The sequence below is a fragment of the Bactrocera dorsalis genome, chromosome 2, assembly GCF_023373825.1.
Source record: "Bactrocera dorsalis isolate Fly_Bdor chromosome 2, ASM2337382v1, whole genome shotgun sequence".
Taxonomy (NCBI): Eukaryota; Metazoa; Arthropoda; class Insecta; order Diptera; family Tephritidae; genus Bactrocera; species Bactrocera dorsalis.
Genome location: NC_064304.1, coordinates 22,213,352 through 22,230,176, shown reverse-complemented (window position 1 = coordinate 22,230,176; position 16,825 = coordinate 22,213,352). Strand labels below are relative to the sequence as shown.

General features: G+C 27.4%; 1 protein-coding gene across 8 annotated transcripts in view; it reads left to right on the top strand.

Annotated features, from left to right (window-relative positions):
- The window catches only part of LOC105232924 (sodium/potassium-transporting ATPase subunit alpha), an 84,116-nt gene extending 67,291 nt beyond the window's left edge, over positions 1-16,825 (top strand). For 5 of the 8 annotated variants that reach the window (XM_049447919.1, XM_049447918.1, XM_049447915.1 and 2 more), the window contains 3 exons: positions 13,115-13,289; positions 13,484-13,716; positions 13,787-16,825. In XM_049447919.1, coding sequence (XP_049303876.1) covers positions 13,115-13,289; positions 13,484-13,716; positions 13,787-13,907 — 529 coding nt within the window. In that variant the 3' untranslated portion in view covers positions 13,908-16,825. Of the gene's footprint in view, positions 1-1,736; positions 1,832-6,366; positions 6,462-13,114; positions 13,290-13,483; positions 13,717-13,786 lie in introns of those variants that run through there. The other 3 variants (XM_049447916.1, XM_049447917.1, XM_049447920.1) reach the window with 3 other exon arrangements.

Below are 16,825 nucleotides of genomic sequence, written 5' to 3'. Positions count from 1 at the left end.
TGAAAAACCTGCTAAACGTTCAATACATGTCATGTGTTTTTTAATTAATCACAAACACACACTAATGTTTTTGTGTCATATACAAGCATAAATGTTTGCGAAAATCTAAGTAACACCTTGTAAACTCATTATATAAACATTTGTTAACATCAAGCGCCAATTTACTGCAAAATTTAACCGCAAATTATTATTTGAAAATATACTAAAAAAAATATAATAACATTTTCAAACATTAAGCATTGAACTTTTCAAAGTGTTTAAGCGCAAAGTTTTAATTTTTTATTTATTTATTTATTTTTTTTTTTTTAATTTTTAATTTTTTTAATTTTAATTTTTTATTTTTGTTAATTTAAATTTTTTTTAATTTTAATTTTTAATTTTTTTAATTTTAATTTTTTATTAATTTTTTTATTTTTCTAAATAAAATTTTTTCTTCCACATTTCGCCTTCTATAAAACATTCTCGCTCTCCTCTCTCTCTCTTTGTCTACCTATTGGCTACACATTTTATAAATATATTTTATTCTGTTCGTTGTTTGGTACCAGAAGTAAATTGTGTGTTGATGTGCGCATTCCAAATATATTTTTACGTACAAATTCCACCAAATTCTTAAATTGTTTGTGTTTTTGTTTTTTAGAAAATTGCAACTTTTTCATATATAATTTAGTTACTATTTTTACTGTAAACTGTGAAATTGGCAGCTGCAAAGACAATTAATTTATTTATGTTCTTGTTTTTGTAGTGCACAATTGTTTGTGGGAAAATGTGTAAAAAATCTTTCACAACAGCAAATTCTATATGATTTGAATTTTTTAATATAAAAGTGAATTAAAGAAAAGGGTTATGAAAGTATTTGTTAGGGAAAATCATTAATGTATTTGGTACATATATTATAATAAGAAACGCGTAAATATGTTGCTGAAATAAGCACGTTACGACATGATTTTATATATTTTTAAAAATTATGTAACTCAATTTTTTTTATAAAATTTTTTTTATTATTATTTTTTTTATTATTATTTTTTTATTTTTTTGTTTCTTTTAAATTAAAACAAAATTATTTTTAATATAAAAGGTTAAAATTTGTTTAAAAAAATTAAATAAAAATTTAATTAAACAAAAAATTAATTTTATTTATTTTTTTTAAACAAATTTTAATTTTTTATATTTTAAATAGTTTTTTTTTAACTTAAAACAAATTATTATTATTAAAATTTTTTAATTAAAAATATTTTTTTTTTCATTTAAATTTTAAAATTTTTTAATTTAAAATAATTTTTTTTTTAATATTTTTTTTTTTTTGAATTTGAAGTAAATATTTTAATTATTTTTTATTATCTTTTTTTTAATAAAAAAAATATTTTAAATACATTTTTATTAAATAAAAAATATATACATACATAGATACTTATTTTAAACTGAAATTTTTTTATTATATTTTTTTTTTGTTTTTTTTTTTACATTTCCGCTAAGCTGAGTTGTCATTGCATTGCATTAACAGCATTCTACGCAACTTCCAGCATACAAGTGTCTCTCTTATATTCATATATCCAATCATATACAACATACAATTTTATAAAACTATACTACACTATTTAATAATAATTTCTTCAAACATTTTATTTTTTATTTTTAAATATAACATTAATATTTTTTGTTGTCTATATATACATTTTTGTATGCATCTATTAAACACCATAAAATCTGTCTGTATGTATGTGTAATCACAAATATAGGTACCAGCTATTTCCTTAGCCTATGAAGAAGCTGAATCTGATATTATGAAACGTCAGCCCAGGAATCCATTTTGTGATAAACTGGTTAACGAAAGGTAAAGCTATTTTAACGCGCTCTTGGTGCTACTTTCGACCAAAAATAAAAAAAGAAAATGAAATAAAAAAAAAGAAGAAAAAAAACTCAAGTTCTATAAGTTATCAAACCAAAAGTATATACAGCAAAGAATTTATTATATTTTAAAGGTATTACATTTAAACCATGCTACCTGAATGCCTGAATGTCCAAACTGACCCATGGCCTGTCCGCTACCCGCAACAAAACCCAATAATATCCCAACTTCAAGCGTTCCCAGTTACTCGACGAGTATTATTTCCACCTCCACCTCAAATTGAAATCTCACTCATCACTACTTTACTACTTACTTATTTTAGTATTTAATGCCCAATTCTATGCCACGTCCACTTTGCCAAAACACTACCTTTCTTCTACTACTTTTTTTATATACAGTATAAAGTTGCCTACTAAATTGCCTTTAATATTCAAGTGTATTATGCATACTTATTATAAGAAAAAACAGTATTTTGAAAAATGCAAATATGAACTGCCACCTTTTAAAGTATCAATTACTCTCTTGTATTTAACTGAAATGCAATTTTTAATAACTTATTTGAAAATCAAAAAAAAATCAAAATAATTAGTTTACAATTTTCACTTAAACACTGAGTACGTGAGAAAATATTTACAAATAAAATCCGCAATGCAATTAAATTATGTTTATTTGAGCGCAAACTTTAACGAAATTGCAAAATAAAAACTATACCAGGGGTGCTCAAACATTTGCAATGTGCCCCCACTTTCGGCCAAATCAAACCAAGCGCGCTGTATTGCAGAAAATTTATTAATTTGCATAAAAGATTTTTATCGCAAACAAAAAAAAAGCAAAGTACGTCAATCACGTAACGCAACACTACAGTACCGTTAACTCTAATTACTTTTAGTTCTTTAGTACAACAAATTATGTACTTATAAAAGTCTTAGTTAGTTGCATACAAATATATACATACATACATATATATGTTCATTATATAGCGCCGTTACTTTCGTATATTTTGTTGTGTTTGCCTATCATTTCGTTCTGTTATATCGAAAACGCAGCGGAATTTTGGAAAAAAAAATAAAAAAAATAGTGTGTTTTGTTAGAAGTTTTGTGTTGCCAGATCGGCCTAAAAATTGGCATAGCAACATCCGGCTTTAGCGCTTAGTTATTGGGCGAGAAATATGTAATATTTTTCATGCAGGCATTTCGTTTAAATTTAAAAAAAATTTCTCTTGGTTTTTACGCTTAGAATTCTTTGAATTTATTATATTTCGATTAATTTTTCTTCACCGTAATTTATCTTATTATATCGAAATTACTATTTGCGTTAGTATTGCGCATGTTCGTCTACTATATTCAAGTATATAATAACTTTATCGTAAATATCTTGAAAATCTCTATAACGAATATCTAATTGCGACTCTTTTGAATGCCTTCAAGCAGTATTTTCACTACTGACTCTGTTATTGTAGTTTTTTTCCTTACAAAATACTTTAAATCTAAATATTACGCTCAAATGAAACCTCTTTTTCTACTTGCTATAACTCGATAAAGTTCTACAATAAATAGTAAATATATTTTCGAATATAAATATATATTCGAATATAAATATTTTTTCGAATATAAATATTTTTTCGAACATAAAAATTTTTTCGAATATAAATATTTTTTCAAATATAAATATATTTTCGAATATAAAAATTTTTTCGAATATAAATATTTTTTCAAATATAAATATATTTTCGAATATAAATATTTTTTCGAATATAAATATAATTTCGAACATAAATATTTTTTCGAATATAAACATTCTCTCAAATTTAAATATAATTTCAAATGTGTGCCTTTTACTATATATGTATATATTTTCAAAAATATTTTGTAAGAAAAATATGAAGCAGAACAGTTAAAAAGTACATTTCAAAAATCTCTTATGAAAATTTTCGATTCAAATTACCTAATTTTTATATTTCTCTGCCAGTAAGTACCACTGAACAATTAGAGTCAAAATTCGTATGCCATTGCAAATATTCTCTAAACAGTTCTTTATTTTATTTGAAATATATTTTCGAATTAGTGCCAAGAATAGTATTTTCGAAATGTTTTCGTATTCTATTTCAAAACAAAAAAAAAACATAAGTGCAAAAAAATAGTCTATTTCAAGGCGCTATTCAAATAATATTACCAACCTTTAACCTCAAATGTTTAGTTACTTTATTAAACATGTTTTACAAATCGCATTTTTAATAAAATATTATTAAAATACTTTATTTAATTTTTTTCTCTTGCCTTTTATACCTTTTTTTACAAACTCATTTCTCTCTATATATTTTTGTCAGACTTTTCGTCTGCCACATTTTTCTTGAAATAAATATTCAGTTCACTGCTTTCAGCTCAGCTTATTTTCTTCAAAACTTTTACTCTAAAGTTAAATAAGCTTTTGCTATCCTCATGAATAAACTCATACAACGCTCAAAAAAATTATTTCTTTTAGCCTACTATTAGGCGCATATTACAATTCAATATTAACGCTTTCTGTCTACTATCAAATTTATATATTTACTCTATTTAAAGACGTTCAAAATCTACTTATTCTCCATTTAAAAACTACTTCTAACTTATTCTCCCATATTCCACCTAATTTTGCAAACTCTTGTTCTCAAATTTTTAACGCTTTGAAAACTATTTTTACTAGTATAAAAGTTGCGTAAGCTTAGTTCTATATGGAACTCAAAATCTTGTTTGTAAATTCATATATTATAATATAAAATTCCAAAAAAAAAAATCCTCAGAAATAATGAAGCATACCTTTAGGCGCTTTTTAAAATTGTGAAAGTGATAATTGTGAAACTCAATTCTTATATTTTAAAATAAAATTCAAATAATCGTCTTCAAAATAATGAAGCATACATTTAGGCGCTTATAAAAATTACTTTCTACTACCTTCGCATTACGCTTTAGGTTATTTTGAATGGCTAATGTGCCACAGATATGCCAGTTTTGTTCCTTTGTCTGTCATTTAAGATTTCAATCCTATATTTTTACTACTTCAACTTTTTTGTTATTTTTGTATTTAAATAAACCCTATATATGTCTTGAAACCATAAAATATTTATACATTAAAGTTCGCATATTTTATTGAAATTTAAAAATATTTCACTACTTTTTTCAACTCAAAATATATTATTTAACGAACTAAGTTCTGAAATGGCTCAAATGTCTTCGCCTATTACCTTGTAGCTCTGTCTTTAGCATAAATACATACTTGGCATCTTCATAACTTTACAGCATATTTTGTAGTTTTATTTTGCGGTTAAATCGAACCCAACCGTAACCATCTTATTAGCGTTCGTTTATAACTGTTTCATCGCATATTAAAGTTCTAAAGTTTCTACTTGCATCAGCCGTCTTACATATATCCATAATTTCTTCATTCATTGCCATCACGTAATTAAGTAAATATATATACAATGTAGCTTAGCTAAACTTTAACACGAAAATTGAGGTTAGAATAATTAAGTGTTTAATATGGAAACTTGAAAATATCCTTAAACAGTTTACAAGTCGTTAGCTGAGTTCATTGTGTTCACTTATTGCAAATATATCAACTCTATCTCTCTGTCTCTCTCTCTCTGTTAGACACTCTATCTCCCATAGAGAACATGTTAGTAAACAAAAAATACGAAAAGTAGCAAACAATATTCCAAAAAAATACTTGTAAATCAAACGAAAACACAAAATATTCGAGTTGTTAGTGAAAATTTGTGCAAAACATTAGTATTAGTAATAAGTTTTGGTACATAAAAAACCTGCAAGAAAAACAATGCAAACAAAAACTATTAAAAAACAACAACAAAAATGTGATTTAGTTACTACATAACGTGCCACTTAATTGCTGTCTATTCTATTAGCGTTTTACTTACTTACTTTACATAACTGAAATGAGTATTTAACTAGTCTACATACATACATATATAGTTTGAACTATCTTAGCTAGTCTAAAACTGAGTTTTGAAACCTCTTTAAAAGTCATTGCAAAGTTGCCAACCTAAAACTTATATTTATTTATACATACATTTTATGGAGTTAATTTCGAAAAAATATGGTTCCGTTTGTGTATCGACACTATTTTTGAACTTATCGTTTATCTTTAACTTTGCTCACTACAGTTTTCTTATAATAAATAGCATTAAGCGTCTTACTTTTTTACACCTTTTTACTAATGATTAATTTAATTTTGACTTTTTTGAAAGTATTTTCTTTGAAAATATATACTTCTAATCGCAATTTTTTTTTATTTCTTCCTCTTTAATTTTTCGTATTGTGTGTGTGCGTGTTAATGCGTGTGTGTGCGTATGTGTGTGTTGCGTGCGTAAACTTTTTCTATGCCCAATTAACATACAAATTTTTAATAATCATCGCACAACTCGTTGAACAACAACAACAAATTTCAAAAATATCACTTAAAAAAATGAAAACAAACTCTGAAACCAACAAAAAATTGAAATGAAATGCACACTTCTGACGATCAGGTGCCAGCGATCTCACTCGCTTACGAGCAAGCCGAGAGCGACATTATGAAACGTCAACCCAGGGATCCCTATCGTGACAACTTGGTCAATCGCAGGTCAGGAAAAATATGCAAAAATTATTAAAAAGGGAAAACCAAATATTGTAAAACATAAACTTTCAGCAAAAAATCAAAAAAACAAAACAAAAAAATTTAACGTTTTACTTTTCGTTGATTGTATGTTGTTTCTTTTCCAACAATAATTAGTATGAAAAACTATTAAAGCAACAAAACAAAAATTTAGTTGTTAATGATGTGCAAATTAGTGCTTTAATAGAACGACATATATTTTTTTTAATATTTGTTGTAGTTATCAATTCAATGTATGTACACAAAACCTACCCCCCAAACCTACCATGGACCCAGTCAAAATACCAAAAATACACTACTCGTGTCATAAATATAGCCATTTCAATAAACATACATACATACATGCATACTATACAAATACAATGCATTGGCATACAAGGATTCATTGAGTCTGAAGTAGCGAACTTGAATTGGTCTTCTAGGTTCATTAACCATTTTAGTTGTCTTTTAGTACCAAAAAAAAAACAAAAGGAATGTAGCTCCTTTGTTAGGCATGAATCGACGTCTAATTGATAATATATACATATACATTGTGGTAAAAAAGTACCCGGCAATTGTAAAACGGAAAATATTTAATTATTCATCAATATTTATTTTGTCGTCTTGAAAGTCGTCCCCACCAGATGTAATATGTCAACGATTTTTCCAGTCTTTGAAACACTTTTCATAAGCATTTTTTGGAATGGCCTTCACCTCCTTCAGCGAATTTTGTTTTATCTCTTTGATCGGCTGAAAACGGGACAAGAAAAAATCACATGGAGCTAAAGCTGGTGAACACGGTGGTTGATCACAAAACTCTGCGTTGTTGTCTTTAAATTCCGTCACAATCGTGGCTCTTCCACAATTCGGGCCGGATGTTCTCACGCAAATGCCTCAATGCGGCCAAATAGGAAACAAATTCTTGATGCACCAAACCGCAAATATCGAAAAAACAATGAGCATTACCTTGATTTTTCAGCGGCTTTGGCTTGGTTTTTTCCTGATTTCGGCTCGTTTTTCCCTCCATTCCGATGAAGGGTGACTTGTTTGCATGTCAAACTCATGTCTCATCGCCAATTAGAATAAACCTCTCTCCATGAATGTGGAATTGGAACTTGTAAAAAATCAATTGTTAATCGTTTTTAGTTGCGTATTTGCATCTGGAAATCATAGTTCCAACTCTCGATGAATTTTTAATTTTTTTCGAAATATTTTCAAATTCGTTTACTGTGCATATTCCTAATGTATACAGAGAGATATTAGCCATTTAAATGAGGTTAGGTTATGTTGGGCGTCTGTCACGCCATACATACATCTAATGGTTCTTAGTCATGCCTTTTAAATAAGTAGATTTTTCCCCAAACTTAAAAAAAAGAAATTCCAAAAATGTTAACAACAACAAAACGCATATTCATCACACCTAATGGCCTCTTAGTCATGCCTTTAAAAAAAAACTAAATTTTTCCCCAAACTTTTTTCAAAAAAGCCTTTATTTCAAAAAAAAAAAAAACTTTTCGAAACTAGTAACAACAAAAAACGCATATTCACCACACAAATGACGCATAACACATGCATTTCATTTATATTTACACTTTTGTTCCAAATTTAATAAATTCTAAAAAGAAGTTTTCAAATTTGTATAACTGTTTTCTTAAATTTCTTAGTGTATATTTTCTAATTGTGCGTTAAATACATTTTTCAAATTTTTGAATGCGAAATCAAAATAAAAAACAAAAATTATATGTTCTATGTTTTTCTTCACCATATTCTTAATTGTGTAAATTGGTTGGAACTGATTGAGTCTCTTTTGAGATCGAATTCATAAACTTATACAACATACTTTTACACAGACCTTTTCATAACCTCATACAATACATTGCGCAAAATTTGTATAAATGTATTTTTTCATATCCGTCGTTACATAATTTCATATCAATATGTACGTACAACAAAGGCATTGACTCCAAGTCTGTGGCTGCTGGGATGCCAGTGTGGAGGAAAAATATTATATATCATTTTATAAATTCAAATATCAAATAAGTATTTTAAAAAATTTTGAAAAATTCACAAAATGTTAAAAATTAAATTATCAAATAAAAAATTCCAAAAAATAAAAATTTTGAAAATTTGAAAAATTATATAATTTTTTAGTTTGACTTCAAAAATTATTATATCAAAAAATTTCTATCCACAAATTTAAAGAAAAATTTTGTACTATTTATTGATAACATTTTTGCAAAAATATTTGCTAAACTTCAGCAAAATTTCTCTGTCTAAAATATGCTTGTTATCAAGCAAATTGCTGGTATTCTTTAAAATCTTCTTCCTAACCACACTTGCGTTCTAGCAGACTACTTCAGCAAACGTTTGTGTTCACAACAAAGTTAACGCCGTTTCCGTTTTTGATTTAATTAGTGAATTCCACGCGCATTAGTGCTTACTTAGTTGGCAAAATATAACAGTAATTGAATACATAAACATACATACATGCTACATAGAACCCAAAGATTATACGAAAATATTCTGCGAACATAACCTATAAACCTGTGTAGTCAAGCACATGTATTACCGTTATAAATACATACATGCATATGTAATTAGTGTTTGGTTCGCCTTAGAAATATTGCTACAAAGCTGCATTTAAACCTAGAAAGTCTGGCTTAAATTAGTTAAAAGCAAAGCATAAGCAAGAGGCTGTCATCTTGTCTACGTCGACGCCTACTTGTGTACATTTATTATACCCGAGGTGTGTTGTTTTTTGTACTTCTGTTTGCTGTTTAACAATGCGTACATATTTTGAAGATATTTATTGATTGATTTCATTATGCAAAAAATAAAGCAGGAAATTTAAAAAACAAAAAATTAAAATTAAATAATAACTTGGAAAAAGACTAAAATGTGTGATCGTATAATTCTTGAACAACTCCTGCTTACAGTACTGTCCGACCGCTCACCCGATTTGCCGTTACGCTTGTAAACGGTGCACCCAATACTCTTAACAGATTTTGAAAAATTAAAAAAAAGCTTTAGAAAACTCAATATGCCGTTTAAATATTCATGCTGTACTTTAAAAAATATTTGCTTATTGGGATTTCGAAAATATTTTTTTAAAGCTTTGGAAAACCTTAAAAATATTTTAAATATTCAAGCTTAATTTCGAAACAGAAAAAAAAATATATCTTTTCTTATGGGGAACTCGTTAATTACTTGACAATATGTTTTATAACTTTTGAAAGCTCTAAAAAAGCTTTAAAATATTTAAGCTTTGTTTAAATTAAATTCAAAACAAAAATAAGAATTATTTTTTCTTATTGCGTGTTCGTCAATTACTTGCCAATATGCTTCAGAGCTTTTGAAAGCTCAAAATGGCTTTTAAATATTTAAGCTGTGCTTACATTAAATTCAAAACAGCAAATAACACAAATATTTTCTTACTGCGAATTCGTTAATTACTTGCCAATATGCTTTAGAGCTTTTAAAAGCTTAAAAAAAGCTTTTAAATATTCCAACTGTAGCAGTTATTATATACAAAACATGAAAAAAATTATATTGTATGTAAATGCAATAAATTTTGACTTTGAAATTTTTTTTTCAATAAATTCTATCTTCAACTCAAAAATGTGTATTTTCTTGTGTGAAAACGTTGATTCTCATTGAATTTATTGCTCTCGTATTGTCGATAAATACTCTCTTCAGGGGTTTCACTCTTATTTGAACGTGTTTAGTCCTATCGACGATCATCTAACTGTACTCTGTATACTATCTACTACATTTTCTTGTCGCTGAAGCTTTTATCTTTTCATTTTACGTTCAGACATCTGTCAAATGTTTCAATTGCTTTCACAATATACTACAATGCTTTATACCACTTACTCGCTTATTATCACAAACATGTATGTATGTGCGCTATTGCATGCCTTTTAATTATAATTTCTGTAAATATTCATTTTTTTTTATTGCCTGTGCACTTGTAAATATATAAGTATAATGTAAAAATTATAAAAATCAAATAACTATATGTCTGTAATATATCTATGTTTATATAATACTTGTATTTCAATTCTAACTGTCTGTTTTATTTCACTTGTTGTTGGTTTTCTGCTATGCTTAGTTTAGTTGAATTAGTTTAGTTTAGTTTGATTGACTTTGGTTACACAAAACAACAAAAAAGTGCTTTGCTTTTCTCACAAAGAAAAAAAACAACGAAAACGAAAAAAATTCACTTTAACAGCCTTTCGCACGCACTTTTGTATACTGACACACACTCACACATTTGCACTTTGCTTGTGCGAGCTCAGTTCGCTCGTGCCCATCACGCCTAAAATCTACTAAAGCGAATTTTCAATATCCTGCCGCCGTCACTTATTGCTTTTTGTAGTGTTGAAATGCTGTAAAATATATTTTGAACAAACAATCCGAGTGTTTTACTACTAATTCGCTTAATTATTGATTTTTATTTTTTGTTTTAAAAATTTTTTTATTTTACTTTAAATAAAATAAAAATTAAAAATCAGTATAAATAAATAAAAAAAAAAATTGCATTATTAACACAACGTTACTAACCTTGCACACCTTAACGTATAGTTCATGCAAAGTTAACCCGCTCGGCCATGCCTGTAATTAACTAAGTAAAGTAAACACACGCAAACCCTGCTCAAGTGTTTTTTTCTAACTAATTAAAACTTAATTTATGTACAAACATATATATGTATATATTTATATATGTACATATATAGTTTTAATAGTTTGTACATAAATTTTGTAGTAAAGTATTGCTAACATTTATATGAAAAAGTAAGCCAACTGCTGTTTGAGGTTATGTTGAAAGCAACAAAAATTTCAAATTGAAAATAAAATTTTATTCTTGCTATAATTTTTAATATAGGGTTAGAAAATTTTCAAAAAAAAAAATTACAAAATTATTATCTTTGAATAAAATTCAGTTATTATAGGTCGAATATAAGAAGTTTTTTAATAAAAAGCTATTTTTTTTTAATAAACTTATTAATATTTTTAAAATATTTTTACATTTAAAAACAATAATTGTAATAACTTGAAAATTAAAAAAAATAAAATAAGTAAAATATTAAATAAAATAATTTGAAAATTAAAAAAAAATTATTAAAAATATGAATTAAAAAAATTTTAAAATTTAAACTTAATAATTATTTTAAATACTTATTAGAAATTTAGAAAATTAATTAGTTTAGATACTAAAAAATACAATAAAAATATTTCATTCACCGTTAGTCTGTGTCAAGAAAAACTTATTTTTTATTTTTTTTTTATAGCAATTAAACAATATCTTTTAAGTTTATTTTTTATTGTTTCGCTCGAATATATATATTAAATAATTATATATTTTAGTTGAAACCAGGTTTCAAAACAAATTTATTTCAATATCATATTGAATTAATTAAATTTTCCTAAAAAAAAATTATTTTACATAAAAAGTATTTTTACCAAGAATATGTCAATTTTTACCTAAAGTACTTTAATTTCAATAGTACTCAATTAAAAAAAAAAAAAATACTAGAAAAACCTTTTTTTTTATAAAAACTCAATTTTTTTTATTAAATACAAAATTTCAATACAATTTTATTTCAATATGATTATATGATTTTTTTCCGAAAGTATTAATTGAATAAAAGTTTGTTACCAAAAAATATTTTTACCTAAATTCTTTAACCTAAAAGAAATTAGCTATTTTTAATACCAAAAATACTAATTTTTACCCAAAATACTTTTATTTCATTAGTAAAACTAGAAAAAAACATTTTTTGTAGTAAAAATGAATTTCTGAATTAAACTATTTTTTTTTAGTAAAAACTGAATTTCTGAAAAAAATTTTTGAATAAAACTATAAAATACATTATTTTATTAAAAACTGAATTTCTGATTAAACTTTGAGGTAACTCTAAAAAACATTTTTATTTTCGAAAAAACTGAATTTCTGAATCATTTTTTTTTTTTAGCTAAAAATTGATTTTCTGAATAAAATTTTTGAATAATACTATAAAATACATTTTTTTATTTAAAGCTGAATTTCCGAAATTCATTAAAGTAGTTATTATAATTTAAAAATTCTGTAGAAATACAATAACGGTTTTTAACTTTTGTTATTAAATTCAATAAAACAATATTTATAACGAAATTGAAAGTAAACTAAAGAAAAATATCTTTAGTTTTTACTTTTGAGATAAAATTGCATTTGAAATTAAAATAATATTCAATAACCTTTGAAATATTTATTATTTTTTAAGTTTTTAATAAAAAAATATGTTTTACTACATATTGAAATGTTTTGTTTTAATTATAATTTTAAATTGAAATGTGTTTTTTATTTTTTTTATTGAAAATTTTGTTTTATTAAATAAATATATAAACTTTTTTTCTTTTAAATAAAGTGATAAAAATTTAGTTTGCTTTCAAATAACAAAAAACCTGAAACTCCAGCAGCTGGCTTTCGTTTTCAGAAACAAAAACTAATCCGTAGCTAGTTCTAACCAACAAAAAAATCCCACTTTCCCCCAAAACAAAAATAAATTAAATATTTAAAATTAAAATATATATTTTCTATGCTTTATTGAAACTAATCTATTATTTTTTCGCAATCGCATTTAAAATCTCAAATAAATTAGATTGATTTCAATGGCCTATGGTCAAATTGGTATGATCCAAGCTGCTGCCGGTTTCTTCGTGTACTTCGTTATAATGGCTGAAAACGGTTTCTTGCCGATGAAACTGTTCGGCATACGTAAGATGTGGGACTCAAAGGCTGTCAACGATTTAACCGATTCGTATGGACAAGAATGGGTGAGTGGCAACCTTAAGCTATCGATTTTTTAATAAAAAATAATGATTTTCTTTTATAATAAATCTTATTTTTTTATGATAAATATGCCTTTGTTACTACTTTTTTTTGTTTAATAATAAATCTTTCCGTTTTTAATAATGCATATTTTTTCTGAATTTTATTAACGAACATTTCTGCATTTTTCCTACATTAGACCTACCGCGATCGCAAGACACTCGAGTACACTTGCCACACCGCTTTCTTCGTATCAATTGTTGTTGTACAATGGGCGGATTTGATCATCTGTAAGACACGACGAAACTCCGTCTTCCAGCAGGGCATGCGAAATTGGGCATTGAACTTCGGTTTGGTGTTCGAAACTGTGTTGGCGGCCTTCCTGTCGTACTGCCCCGGCATGGACAAGGGTCTGCGCATGTATCCACTGAAGTGAGTACACAACAACAGCAATTAATTATATGAGAAATATTTCTTAACACTTTGTCTTCCACACTTGCAGATTCGTTTGGTGGTTACCAGCCATTCCATTTATGTTGGCCATTTTCATCTATGATGAAATTCGTCGATTCTACTTGCGCCGCAATCCCGGCGGTTGGTTGGAACAGGAGACGTACTATTAAGCAGCAAATTATGTTCAAATACGCAACAACAACAACAGCAACATAATAGCAAACGCATTTGTAAACATAGCATGTACTACGACAACAACAGCAACAATAGCAACAACAATAAGAGCAAATGCGAAATCATCATATTTGAATTTTACGAAACGAGTGCGAAGAGTAAAGAGCGCGCAGTGGTCGCGATGGCAGCATAAAAAGCAGCAACATCTATAACAACAACAACAACAACGACGACGAGCGCGTGCTTTTAACAAAAAGTGCTGCCGTAATTGTGCAAAAGTAGCAACAATTGCAACAACAACAAATACAATATAGAAATGCATGCAAGCAGCGAATATTCAAAGCGACCATCATCACCACCACCACAACAACAACAACAACAAGCAGAATTATTTTTTTAATTTTAATTATTTAATAATGAAAAAGATAATTATTTAAACGATTAAGTAAAGTTAAATTATAAATTAAATAATGCTAATAATATGAAACAAAAAAATTAAAAAAAAAAAATATTTAAATAAAAAACAAACAAAAAAAGTAAAACGAAAACCCAGCCACACATTACACAATAAATAGTAGTTGTTTTTTGTAAGAAACTCTTGACGAGCAGCCGCTTAGCGAGGAAACTAAAGCAAAAGCAACAAAAAAGTGTGCAAACGCGCTACAACAAATCGTTGCGTAGTCATGTGACTAGCAGTGAGTGCTAGACGAGAGTGACCGTGAAATCTAGTTGTGTCTGTTGTTAGTTAGCCGACGGTTAGTAGGCGCAAAGCAGTTGGAGATTTGTTGCGCGCACTTTCAGTTACGGTCATATATTTCTAGAGGCGCTTAACGAGCGCAAAACCGTTAGCTAAGCGAACTCTACAACAACCCTTTGATAAGCAAGAAAAACTTAGTTGAATTTTTTCAGAACTTAAATACGTAGGAAGTATAGGAAAAGGGATAAATAGATAATTATATAACTACAGAAACATATGACAAAAACACTAAACGATAGCTAAAGGAAAATAAATAAGCATTAATACAAAATTATAAAAAAAAAAACAAAGATTAATAAAGATGTGGCATGCAAGTAAGTGTTTATATATATCTACATATATATACATACATAGTATATCCTTGATAATAATGCAAGCAAAAGCAGTACGACATCTTTATTAACGCAATTCACTACCACTAGCAAAATAAATTGAAATCAAATACACCACCTTAGAAGCTACAAAGCAAACAAAAACAAAAATTAAGCCCCCAAAAACCCAACGCTGGTGTAAGAAATTAGAAAACAAAAAAAAATTAATTAAGAAGACCCATATTTTTTTCTTGTTTTTGACGGGCAGTATATTAATGTGTGGAAGCTGCTAAACAATATTTATAATATTTGTGTAAAGAAATACATATATATACATGTACACATATATATATATTGCATATAGAGGAGCATATACACAACACACAAGCACACATACACACAATTGGTTGAAAAGTTGAGCTGAAACCGCATTGACGTGGGATTGAAACTAAACGAAACTGTCATTAAGCCGGAGCTGCGTTGAAAACTAATTTGTGTTTCAACACAAAGTATATAAAATGGAAGTCGTACTCTTAAAAAACATCTAAACTGCCACTGCTCTCGTGTGCATACAAACACACATACACACACACCATTTAGAAGCCAGCATTTTTGGTCAAATTGTTGTGCATACAAACGAACAAACACACACACACACACACCTACACAAAAAAGCATACATGGACAAACTAAAAAAACAAACGCTGGCATTTCTTACCAACGCTCTTTTCCACATTTGTTAAACTACATATTTGCGTAACGCGCCGAAACACACCCGCACATCCCCTCCACCTCCTGTATTGGCCGTTTCACTTGCTCTGGCGGCAAGTTGTGGACAGCAACGCGTTTATTGTTGATTGTTGTTTTTGTAAAGTCCCTCACATTCTCCCTCCCTCCCCCTACACCCCCTCCGTTGTTCGTCCCGCTGTAGTTGTCCTAATTTTTAAGAAACTAATAAATAAATAATTAAGAAAATATGAAAAAAATGAAATGAAATGAAAAAATGAAGAAAATTGCAAAAACTAAAACGTGAAGTTGCAAGGTAAAGGTGCAAACTTTAAAGAGACGTAAAATAATTAATTTGTTAATCTATTTGCCTTTTTATTGAGAAATTAGAATTTATAATTAAAGTATACAAAAAAAATGTGTGTGAAAAAACAAACAAAAGCAACAAATACAAAATGTGAACGATTAAGCAGTTAGTATGCGTTAGCGAAAATGTAAGGACGAAAGAGAGGAAGCAGAAAAAAACTGAAAGTACAGTAAATTGCAGCATAAAGATAACAACAACAACTTTGTAGTGAATAATACTATATATAAAATAAATTAAATGAAATTGTAGTGCATGTCTTTTAACGCTTTAAAACGCTTCACAACAGCTGCACGTACATACATACACCCACACACACACACACCCACGCAAGCAGACGCTGACTAGCGCGTGTGTTGAACGCGGCTGAGCTGACTGGCTCGCGGGCCACGTGTGGTTACGAGCCAGCTGTAAATGGTTGCAGTAGCAAGGCTGCAGGACATGCGTGCATATGATTTCTTACTAATGCAAATGTGTGTGAAATGAAGCAGAGAAAATAAAAATTGAAAAAATTAAAATTGAGAAAAAATAATATTTATGCATAAATAAAATATCAAATGCATGAAAAAATATATATATAATTGAGGCATAATTCACACGACATAACGGCAAGCAGTAAGAGAATATTTCGTAAAAGTGTTCATATAAAAAAAAAAAACAAAAAACCTAAGAGAAAAACAAAACATTTAAGTATTAAAAAAAAAAATAAAAATAAATTACAAAACAAATAAAAACAAAAAATATATAATATAAAAA